The 12,255-nt window shown below is 42.6% G+C and overlaps 1 protein-coding gene across 5 annotated transcripts in view; it reads right to left on the bottom strand.

Moving 5' to 3' along the window:
* Window positions 1–3,896, bottom strand: part of SUCO (SUN domain containing ossification factor) — a 123,558-nt gene extending 119,662 nt beyond the window's left edge. For 4 of the 5 annotated variants that reach the window (XR_002825261.1, XM_023738468.1, XM_023738469.1 and 1 more), the window contains exon 1: window positions 3,522–3,731. Coding sequence is in view for 4 of the 5 variants with exons in the window: in XM_023738468.1 (XP_023594236.1) it covers window positions 3,522–3,583 (62 nt within the window). In the remaining variant the exon portion in view is untranslated. Of the gene's footprint in view, window positions 1–3,521 lie in introns of all 5 variants that reach the window. The other variant, XM_004384115.3, reaches the window with a different exon arrangement.
* Between the last annotated feature and the right edge of the window lie 8,359 nt (window positions 3,897–12,255).

Here is a 12,255-nt window from a genome sequence, read left to right as displayed (position 1 = left end):
GTTCTTTGATCTGAGGACAAACAGCTTCAGCTCACAGGCAGAACCTAGGACGCAGGATCGTACCAGCCAGATACCAATTTAGGAAATGAACTCTCCAGGACTATCCAAAATACAGAATTTTCCCTCCTTTTTTGGATTTAACAAACAGAAATTTATTTTCTCACAGTTTAGGAGGCTGGAAGTGTGAATTCAGGGTGCCAGCTCTAGGGGAAGGCTTCCTCTCCCTGTCAGCTCTGGAGGAAGGTCCTTGTCTCTTCTGAGCTTCTGCTCCTGGATGATCTTCATGTTCTTCCCCCATCTCTGCTTCTTAGCTTGTTTGTTTAATCTCTTCTTTCATAGTGAAAAGAAACTGACTCAAAATATACCTTACACTAATCCTGCCTCATTAACATAACAAAGACAACCGATTCCCAAATGGGATTATAACCACAGGCTTAGAAATTAGGAATTACAGCACATTTTAATGGGGGCACAATTCAGTCTATATAACATTCTACCCTTTAGCTCCCCCAAATTCATGTCCATGTCACATGGAAAACATATTCATGCCATCGTATCATCCCAAAAGTCTTAAATCAACTCCAAATCCAAAATCTCATCTTCTGACGCGTCTAAATCAAACGTGAGTGAGACTTTAGGCATATTCCATCTTGGGGCAAAATTCTTCTTCATCTGTGAACTTGTGAAATCTTAGAATATAAGTTATCTACTTTCAAAGTACCATGGTAGAAAAGGCACAAGGTAGACATTTCCATTACAAACAGGAGAAATTGAAGGGAAAGAAAGGATAATGGGCACCCAGCAAGTTCAAAACCTAGCAGAACAATTTACATTTGTTTATGAGTTGGAATCAACTCGATGGCAATGGGTTTGGCCTTTGCTTTGATTCTCAAGGCTTCAAAATAATCCTCTCTTCCCTGAGATAATCTAGACAATGCACCCTTCCCCCAGACTCTCGATGTTGGTCATGCTCTCTGGATTCTGGGTGGAGGCCCCTCAATCCTGGGCTTCAGCTCCACCTTCCAGGCCCACTGGGACGGCAACTCTGCTCCCTCACCTTTGGGAGTCCACACGCTCCTAGTCCATCTGAGTGGACTACTCCCTCAGCCGTGGCAGGTCCCGTTCTTCATACCTTAATGGCAGCTCCACACTCTGGAACCGAGTTGGTAAAGATTTGACTCTCTGAAACCCAGCAGGCTATAGGCCCATCCTTTGAGATCCAAGAGACTGTGGCCCCACCCTCTGCAACCAAGAAGGCTCTGCTTCCTGTGCTCCTTCCAACAGTTCTGCTGATCTCCGAGCTGCTCCAGAGATGGTCCTTTTCTTTTCTTGGAGGACAACGGATGTAGCTCCTTGGGCCTGTTTCCTGTCTGTAGAATTCCAAGAGGCAGACAACATACTTTCCTTTTGTTCTTTCTCTGTCTCCTTCAGTCTATACTGATGGATTTTCTACTGTGGTAAAAGGTTAAATCCATCAGTCACAGGCTTAATCTCTTTAACAAAAGACTGTGAGCCATGTCCTTAGTTAACATTCTTAGTTTGCACAACAGAATTTTCCCAGTCTTTAAGTTCTGTTTTCATTTTGCACAGTTCACTTTTAAGTCTATCTCTTTCCTCTTCCATTTTCCTATAAGAGGCAAGGAGAAACCACACAGCCCCTTTAAGATCGTGCTTAGAAATCTCCTCAGCCAGATATCCAAGTTCATCACCTACAAGTTCTACCTTCTACCAAACATTTGAACATAATTTAGACAAGTTCTTTGTCACTGCATAAAAGCTATCACCCTTCCTCTGTTGTCCAATCATATGTTCATCATTTTCTTTAAAGCCTCACCAGAAGCACATTTAACATCCACATTTCTAGCAACACTCTGTTGCTGGTGTCATATGTATTCTCTAAGGTGACAGAGACTTTCTCTACAGCTCTCCTCACTTCCTTCTAAGCCCTCACCAGAACTGCCTTTGATGTCCATAATTCTACGAAAAGTCTCTTCAAGGCAACCTTGGCTTTTACTATTACACACCTTAAAACTCTTCCTACCTCTATCCATTACCCAATTTTGAAATCTCTTCCATATTTTAGGTATCTGTTAGAGCAGCACCCCACTCTCAGTACCAAATTCTGTTTTAGTTATAGAGTACTGCTATAACAGAAATACCGTAAGTGGATGGCTTTTCAGCCATGCCAGCAGGCAGGCAGGGCTCTCCCTGCTCCATCAAGTGTTACAAAGCTCTTTAGCTCCACTCTTAAGTGCCCAGAGGCACCCTACTCCACCAGGAAGCCTTGTGCCCAAAGGTACTCAGCTCTCTTGCACCCTAGGCAAATCTAGTTCCGTAGGGAAGTGCCCAGAGGCACTCCACTCTGCCAGGAAGCCTCCTGACCAAACAGCTATATTCTGAGTTGTTCCTGATCCTGAATCGTAATGGCAGCAGCAGAACCTGGAGACTGGGGAGAGACAGTGCCGTGCACGGAGCAAGTCAGTTACAGTGGGAATGTGGACCCACAGAACGAGAGAGCTGAGCGGCTTCGGCAACAGGCTTTCTCGTGAAGGGGAATGCCTCTGGGCACTTATGAGTGGCGCTAAGGAGTTTTATAACACTTGACCAAGCAGAGAGAGGCCTGCCTGTCAGACACTGTGGTATTTCTGTTATAGCAGCACTAGAAAACTAAGACACCCTCCCATTACTAAGAGACATTACCCAAGCCACATCACCACAACTTACTTTACACACTACACCTACGACATCCTCTCCACCAACCCAATGGCTCCCCATCATCATCCTCCCCTGAAAAAGCGCTTCATAATGCCCCCAAAAGTTTCCAAGAATGGCACCCCAAAATGTACTGGAGGCCAAAGATTCTGCAAGAAATGGCCAGAACTACTGCTTACTTATACACTACTCTTACCCTCATGACGACTCACCTTTTTAAAACAGCCTGTCACAATACACTACATGTGGTATGCTTTATGTCTTTCCCACGCTATGAAATCAAGTACCTCGCAGTAAATCAGGGTCCTGGTGGCGCAGTGGTAAACAGCTACGGCTGCTAACCAAAAGGTGAGCAGTTCGAATCCACCAGCCGTTCCTTGGAAACCCTATGGAGCAGTTCTACCTTGTTCTATGGGGTCGCTATGAGTCAGAATCGACTCGACGGCAACAGGTTTGGTTTGGCAGTAAACCGGAGCAACTCATCTACTATGTATCTCAACACTATTCCAAACACTGCACCGTCTCCAAGAGGTAAAGTAATTGAGTACAAAGGCACTTGGTTTCCTCTACCTAGGCACTTTTCTTTCCCACTTAGTCTCTGTGTAAATTTCAAAACACACTAGGAAAATCTCCGCACAGCGTGCTGCCAGGCCAGTCAGCGGGAGAGTAGCGAAGTAAATACTTTGTCGCTTCATGCGGGCCTTACAGACCTGCACCCTAAAAGCCAAGATGATTTGGGGGTGTGACCTGGGCTGCCCCCTCCCTCCTCTCCCCTCAAGGGGAACTCCCGTGTCGTCGCGGCTACTCACCACACCAGGGAACACAAACAGAGGCAGGAGACCAGGGCCAAGGCCCGCCGGTACTTCTTCATCTTCTCCTTCTTCCCCCTGCCAGAAGGCGGCACATCCTCCCGGCAGCCGCCACTGCCGAGGCCAAGATGGAGGAGCCGGAGTATGAGAGCGAGGATGGGACCGAGAGTCCTAAAGGCTATATTAGCGGGGGACCGGCTCTTCGGCGGCCTCCCTCTCCCAGGGACCTGGGGCGGCGCAGACAAGGGCGCTTCACAAGAGGGCTCCGGGGGCTGTCGCTGTTGCTGCAGCCGCCGACTCGTCCGCGCCCGCCTCCTCCAGCCTCCGCCGCCGCCACTGCCGCCCCATGTCCCCCCCGCCCGCTCCGGCTCTAGCTCCGTGATGCCGGCGACCAACGGCCGCCGCGTATTCGCCTCTCAACAGCCAATCGCCGGCGGGGCCGCGACACCTCACCCACCGCTGAGCTGGAAGAAGACGCGTCACCCACGTTCGGCGGCGCTCCGACCCCCACCAGCCTCCGCGCGAGCCACGCCCCCTCCTACGTCTTAGGCGGAGCAACCGGAGGGAGGAGGCATAAAGCCCCCGAGCCCTGGAGCCACCGCTCCGCCCATCTCCAGGCCCTGCCCAGTCACTTGCTCACGTTCAGGAAGTCAGGGAGAAACACCGTGACCCTAAGCCTTCTTCCTTATAATGGCCCGCCCCCTCGCGAGCGCCTCCAAGTTCGCGCCAGGCCCCTTGGGAGTTGTAGTTTACCCTCGAGAACCTTCTGTTCCCTTTCCTGGCCCATCTAAGAATCCACGGTTTCGATGGAGAGGTCTACAATTTCACTTCTCAATGCGAGACTAACTAAGTTTGGAATTGTTACGCTCAGTTTTCCAGTTTTGAGCAGTTCGTGAGACGACCTGTGCTGACGGGGGAAAAAAGCGAAAGCTGTACTAATAAAATTTAAAACGCGTTTTCCCGGTGTTAATGGGCTCGGCCCAACGAGGTAGGCGCTGATTGGTAGGCGGAAGGGGGCGTGTCAAGGTTCGCTCTCACCTGATTGGGTAGAGAGGAAAGCCATTCGCTTCTTCTCGGTCTCCGCAGGAATTTTCGGTCCCACCAGATTCTCCTGCTGGGGTCCGCTCGGGTTCTGCTCTGTGGGTCTAGTGTTTTGAGTCCGCTGCGTTGAGGCCGGAAGGAAAATTGCGGCCCCCGCTTGGGAAGCGAGCTCCAAGTCATGGAGTTCACGTCAGGTGGAGAGGACTGTCACGTACACTCACCGCGCTAAGGTCTGGGGAAAAAACAGTAACCACTTCTCAATCCTTAGTAACCATGCGTGCCCACCTCAAATTTTTATGCCACTGAAGCCCCTGAAAGGCTCAGAAGCTAGTTTAGGGACCCTCTGCCTGAAACTCCAGAATGTTTGACGCTTCTCAAGTGCCTCTTGCACGTGGCTTTCAGATCTTGGAAGGCAGCAACTTGGAGGAAGAGGCTCTGGCTTCAGCTCAGAGGGGGGTAAGAAGACGTTTAGCCTCTCTGAACTAATGTGTTCCTTCATCTGTCACCGCTGAGAAATTCGTTGTAGACTCTAACACTAGGAAGTAAGTTAGTCGCTGCCAACCAAAAACTTAACCCGTTGCCATCGAGTTGATTCCGAGTCATGGGTATCCCACAGGACAGAGTAGAACTGCCCCCCATAGTGTTTCCAAGGCTGTAAATCTTTACAGAAGCAGATTGCCACATCTTTCCCTTAAGTTAGTTGCTACCTAGCGATATTTCTTTTATTAGATAAGGAATGTAAAAGTATAACTCACCGTGTTTTCCTTTTTGCCTTGGCTCTTGGGAGACTCAGAATGAATTTACCCCCAGAATTTGGACTTCTAGTCCCCTAAATTGTGAGAAAAATAAATTTCTGTTTGTTAAAGTTGTTTGCCTGTGGTATTGACTAAGACACCAAGTTTTTCTCCTACGGATGGCTGGTAGGTTGGAACTGCCTGCCCAACCTTTGAGTTAGCAATGGAAGGCTTAACCACTGTGGCACCAGGGTTCCTTTGGTACATGCTTACTGGTTGCAATATAAAATATATGTTTTAATGTAGGTTGCAGTCCAATAATATGAAAGCCACTGCATGAGGGGAAATGAGATACATAAGATTAATCATTCTGTCACCAGGGCTTTTTTTCGGGGTAAAGATGGTGTATTCGTTGAACACATACAATTTTCTTTACTCACAAAACCCCATAAGACAACAGGAAAGGGATTTTTATTTTTTTTAATACTTAAGATGCAAGGATGAGAGCAGATGAGGGGATCATAACAAAAGTTTGAAGTTGGAAAGCAGATAGGAAATGACTTCCTAAGGTGACCATATGCTGGTCAACCATGGACAGTCCTGGCTTACGCCTATTTTCCTGGCATAGTTAATAAGAATGCCCACTTTTACTTCCAAGTGTGATCTGGTGTGAACAATAAATAATATGGCCATCCTCAACACAGCAGAAATGATAAAACCAAACCCTAATTTGGCAATGGAAAATGCCAAGAATTAACCCAATTTGCAACACAGAATCCCCAAAAAGTTCACTCAGGAAACGGCAGCACCAAATACCACTGGAAGTGAGGGTAAAAAACAGGTACGTTTGGTGGTGGGGATGAGGGATGTTGCAAATTAAGAAATAATACAGTACCCTCCCTTACTGTACATAGCTAGGTGACTGTTTCCCCTTTCCCTCTAACAAAAGACTATTATCAGGGGAGAGTAAAACAAAAGCCTGGATTTGGGAATGTGAAGCATAGTTTAAAGTAAAGGTACCATCCAAGAAAACAAGAGTTTTTCTTACAGTTGGGAAAGTTTGAATAAGAACTAGATATCAGATGATAACATGAAATTATTGATATTTTTTCTTAGGTATGATAATGCCGTTGTGATTGTGTAGAACAAACGTCCTTATTTTGAGGAGATGTATGCTGAAATATTTAAGAATGAAGTGTCATGATGACTTCACCATACTTTCAAATGGTTCAGAAAGAAAGAGAGGGGGAGGGAGGGAGGCAAGAACACATATGACAAACTTTTAACAATGTTGAATCCAGGGGAAGGGTTAAGAGGTGTCCATTGTACTATTCTTTCAACCTTTCTGAATGTTCAAAAGTTTTACAGTAACACATTGGGGGTAGGAAATGAATGAACACATACATCTTGGGTGCTGAGGCTTCATCCACCTCCCCTGCACTGGCAGCCAAGCTCTTATTCTCCAGGCAGGAGATTGGAAGAGTCTTCTCTGGGGAATCTGATTACTCCAAGAGGAAAGACCTACAAGATACTTAAATCTGAATCTTCCTAACCAGTTCGCCCTACAGGGAAGGTCACAGTTCAGTCCCAACCATGTACAGGTAGTCTCCAATTTACAATGTGGTTCCATTCCAGCGACCCCATCATAAGTCGGTTCTGACCTTTTTTTTTTTTTAGTTTTCATTATTATTGCCTTTTATTATCAGTATCTTTATAAATCTAATCTTCATTTGCATTTGGGGGTTGGCATAAGAATGACAACATCAGCAAATTATGCACTGCAACATTGTATGTAGTACATATTACTAACAATAAGATGTAAAAAAAAAAAAAAAGGATGGTGTTAAGTGTGGTTAGTCGTAACTCGAATATGTCATAATTTGGGGATTATCTGTACTCAGAGCATCCAATCAGCTTTTTAGTGCCCTACTCTTAAAAATAAGAGATAACTGATTACCAGATGGGAGATAGAAAGGTTTATAGATTATTGGTCAGGGGAAAGGAAAAAAGAAAAAACCCTCAGCTTCCATAGCAGAAAGCCAACCAATAATGCCTAAAATTTGAAAAACTAAAAGCAAAGAATAACAATACATGGTATTTAGGACATGAAGGTAAATATCAAAATAATTGGCTGTAAGAAGTGAAAGTAGTTACTTCTTGAACAGGGAGAAATAGGGGGACAGTAATAGGGAACTGCAGTTTTTCATAACAAGCCTTGTTAGGACTATTTGATTCTTATGTGAGTATACAACTTTGGTTAAAAGACTTTCTTTAAGACGTTATAATTATCATGATGTTTGTTATTTGTAGCAAAATAATTTAATATTTTTTTTCCTTTTCCATTTGTCTATACCTGTATACAGAATATATATGGAGCAAAGTAAACTATGCTATGATGTATAGATCTTGCAACTGTTCAATGCAGTAGCTAGACTTGTAAGTCTGAAGAGAATGCAAGGAAAGGATAATATACAGCTTTTTGGAAAAGCAGTGGAGAGGTAGAGCAAATAAAGAACATTGTCCTAAGAAGTGTCATTCTGCTTTAGAATATGAGAGTGTTTCCAGCACTCTCTCAGTAGTACCTGCTTTCAGAACCAGGTATTTAACATTTAAAATGTCATTTTTCCCCCTAACTGAAATTCTCTTCTTCCCCTTTTATTATATGTCCCTCAAAAAAAAAAAAAAAAAAAAAAACTTTATATTCTATAAAGTGAAGCAATTACCTGGATAATTGAGGAAAACTTACTCTGCCTCAGTCATTCAGTAATTATCCTGGTGTGAGGCCTGAATTGTGAAGATCATTATTAGGTTCAAGTAATTTCTCTTCTTCATTTTGCACAGGAAGATAATGTGCTATTAAAGTGTGTCAGTCCGTAAATCTTTAAAGGATCTGTGTGAAGCAATAGTCATGGTAAAGTGGTATTGAAGAGTCTTTATAGTTTCCTTCCACTGTGCAACTTTCATTTAGTTATGCTTCAATGACAAACAATTTAATTGAACTCATTAAGAAAGCCTGTTCCATAGGAGAGCATTAAACATTAATCATTTCACACTACCAAATAATTAATGAAGAGTAACAACGTTGCTCCTAGAGAGGGTTAGTAACTGTTTAGAATAAAGCATTTTTATGGAAACTTTGTAGGCCAGTTCAAAAGTCACTTTCTCCATAAAGTCTCTCCCTTCTTGCAGAGCCCTTCTTGGCATTCCCTCCACTTCTTGCACTTCCGTAGTATGGATTTGAACTTGAACTATAGTTAGTATGCCCTTCACTGGAAAAATAGGAATTGTATCTCATTTCATTTCTCTATCTACACAGCACTTAGCATTATCCCTAGCACAAAGCAGGCATTTAGTCAAGCCTAGCTGTAAGGGTGATAATGGTGGTGATGATGATGATTCATAAAATGGGATATTAAATTTCTTGAGCACTTCTGTGTACTGTACTTGAAGTTAGAGCTTTAGATGCATACTTTCATTTAAAACTGAAACTAAAACAAAGCAAAACTACACGTAAGTAAAACAATCCTCATTTTAAAGACTACAAAACTGAAATTTAGCAAATATGTTGCCCAAGTTCTCATAGATGGTAGGAAGAAGTAAGATTCAAACCAAGGTCTCTCTGACTCCAAAAGCCAGCACTTTCTCCACTATGTAACAGTCGCAGGACCAGAGTCACATATCTAATCTTACTTGTAAGAGAGAACATTAAAGTTTCACTTTTTAGAAAATTTGCTCTTTATTAGGACTTTAAATAGTTACCATCCCACCTTCCAAAATACAATTGAGAAGAAAAAGCATAAGGAAGTTTGAAAGAAAAAACAATGCTCATTATTGAAGAGCAGGGAAGGGGAAAGGAAAGGATTTTTCCTTTCTATTTTTTTCCATACAAAAATTTATACATTGTTATGTGACTCTAATTACTCTCCCCATACTGTGACAGCACACTCCTCCTTTCCACCTGCTTCCCCATGTCCATTCAACCAGCTCCGAACCCTCTCTGCCTTCCCATCTCACCTCCGGACAGAAGCTGCCTGTTTAGTCTCTTGTATCTACTTGAGCTAAGAGGCACACTCCTCACGAGTAACACTTTATGTTCCACAGTCCAGTCCAATCCTTGTCTGAAGTGTTGGCCTCGGAAATTGTTTTAATTCTGGGCTGATAGAGAATCCAGGGGCCATGCTTTCTGGGATTCCTCTGGTCTCAGTCAGACCATTAAGTCTAGTCTTCTTACTAGACTTTGAGTTCTGCACCCCTCCTTCTTCTGCTCCATCCAGGACTCTCTTTTGTGTTCCCTGTCAGGGTGGTCATTGGTGGTAGCCGGGCACCATCTAGTTCTTCTGATCTCAGGCTGATGAAGTCTCTGGTTTATGTGGCCCTTTCTGTCTCTTGGGCTACTACTTTCCTTGTGTCTTTGGTGGTCTTCATTCTCCTTTACTCCAGGTGGTTGGGGCCAATTGATGCATCTTAAAGGGCCACTCGCTACCTTTTAAGACCCCAGATGCCACTCACCAAAGTAGGATGCAGAACATTTTCTTAATAAGCTTTGTTATGCCAGTTGACCTAGAAGTCTCCTGAAAGTGTGGTCCCCAGACCCCTACACCTGCTACTCTATCCCTCAAAGTGTTTGATTGTATTCAGGAACTTTCTTAGCTTTGGTTTAGTCCAATTGTGCTGACTTCCCCAGTAGGAAGTGCTGCCCTTCCTTTCACCTAAGATAATTCTTATCTACTATCTAGTTAGTAAGTAACCCTCCCTCTCCCTCACCACCCTTGTAACCATCAAAGAATGTTTTTTTTTCTGTGTTTAAACCTTTTCTTGAGTTCTTTTAATAGTGGTCTTATACAATATTTGTCCTTCTGTGACTGACTAAATTCACTCAGCATAATGACCTCCAGCTTTCTTCATGTTATGTTTCACGGATTCGCCATTGTTCTTTATCATTGCCTAGTATTCCATTGTGTGGATATACCATAATTTGTTTATCCATTCGTCTGTCGATGGACACCTAGGTATTTTCCATCTTTTTGCTATTGTGAACAGTGTTGCAGTGAACATGGGTGTGCATATATCTATTTGTGTGACAGCTCTTATTTCTCTAGGATATATTCCAGGGAGTGGGATAGCTGGATCGTATGGTACATCTATTTCTAGCTTTTTAAGGAAGCGCCAAATCAATTTCCAAAGTGGTTGTACCATTTTATGTTCCCACCAACAGTGTATAAGTGTTCCAGTCTCTCCACAACCTCTCCAGCATTTATTATTTTGTGTTTTTGGATTAATGCTAGCCTTGCTGGAGTGAGATGATATCTCATTGTAGTTTTGATCTGCATTTCTCTAATGGCTAATGATCGTGAGCATTTCTTCATGTGTCTGTTAGCCACCTGAATATCTTCTTTGGTGAAGTGCCTGTTCATATCCTTTGCCCAATTTTTAATTGGATTATTTGTCTTTTTGTTGTTGCGGTTTTGCAGTATCTTGTAGATTTTAGAGATTAGACACTGATCGGATTTGTCGTAGCCAAAAATTTTTTCCCACTCTGTAGGTTGTTTTTTTACTCTTTTGGTGAAGTCTTTTGATGAGCGTAAGTGTTTGATTTTTTAGGAGCTCCCAATTATCTAGTCTCTCTTCTTGTGCTTGTGCATTGTTACTTATGGTTCGTATTGTGTTTATGCCATGTATTAGGGCTCCTAGCATTGTCCCTATTTTTTCTTCCATGATCTTTGTCGTTTTCGATTTTATATTTAAGTCTTTGATCCATTTTGAGTTAGTTTTTGTGCATGGTGTGAGGTATGGGTCTTGTTTCAGTTTTTTGCAAATGGATATCCAGTTATGCCAGCACCATTTGTTAAAGAGACTGTCTTTAGGGAAGGGATTGTTGATAACTATAAGTAGATTTTAAATTTTAAATCCTAGATTACCTTTAGCCTAAAATAATTTGGGTTATTTTTAAACATTGCATGCTTTACCTTCTTCAGAGTCTACTTATAGGCCAAAATTTTGAATATGCTGTATATATCTACATAATTGCGGTTAACTATTTTTCAGTCAGAGACTCACAGTTGCTGGAAATATCTTGATAAATAGACATGATATTTTGAATCAATTTTTATTGTACTTATCTGCAATGGTGCCAGTGTAGATTCAGTCAATTTGTGAAAAATACACAAAACATCTAATTAGCTGTGCTCCTATTTTTTCCTCTGCTTGCACAAGTAGTTCTTTGTGTTTTCACTCCTCTTTGGTCAATTGCAATTCTTCTAAATTATAATTTTTCAAAAATTTCTTGTATTAGAATTCCCTGTAGAAGTATAGTTTCCTAAGCCTACCCTAGGAGTGGGCTCTAAGAGAAGGGCCCCAGAATCTGTACTTAATAAAAACCAGTTGTCATCAAGTTGATTCAGACTCATGGTGACCTCATGTGTGTTAGAATAGAACTGGGTTCCATAGGGCTTTCAATGGCTGGTTTAATGGAAGTAGATCACCAGCCCTTTCTTCTGAGGTGCTTCTGGGTGGAATTTAATCTCCAGCCTTTTGGTTAGCAACAAAATACATTAACCATTTACAACATCCAGGGACTTATTGTTGGATAAGCTTGGAAACACTATCCTAAAGCATTCTTCTCTGGGATCTTTGAGTCATTATTTTTATAAAACATCCTCATTGTACTGTATTAAAAGTGTGGTTCCAGAGAAACTTGGGAAACATTATTTCTACTCTAATTTCATTTAATGTTTAAGTTATATCTCCACTCTGAGTAACTGACAATCACATCCCCATTTTAGAGTGGAAAAGTGAAATATATCATGTATATCATTCTACTACAGTGCCCTCCCTGCAACATGTAAACTCTCTGTGGCCAGAGTCTCATTTTTCACCTCATCTATTCTTCTCACAGATGGAAAATAGGTGCATAATAAAAACCCATTGCTTCAAGTTGATTCTGACTCATAGCGACCCTA

The sequence above is a fragment of the Trichechus manatus genome, unplaced genomic scaffold, assembly GCF_000243295.1.
Source record: "Trichechus manatus latirostris isolate Lorelei unplaced genomic scaffold, TriManLat1.0 scaffold00117, whole genome shotgun sequence".
In the NCBI taxonomy this organism is placed as follows: domain Eukaryota; kingdom Metazoa; phylum Chordata; class Mammalia; order Sirenia; family Trichechidae; genus Trichechus; species Trichechus manatus.
This window is presented reverse-complemented; position numbering and strand designations above follow the sequence as displayed.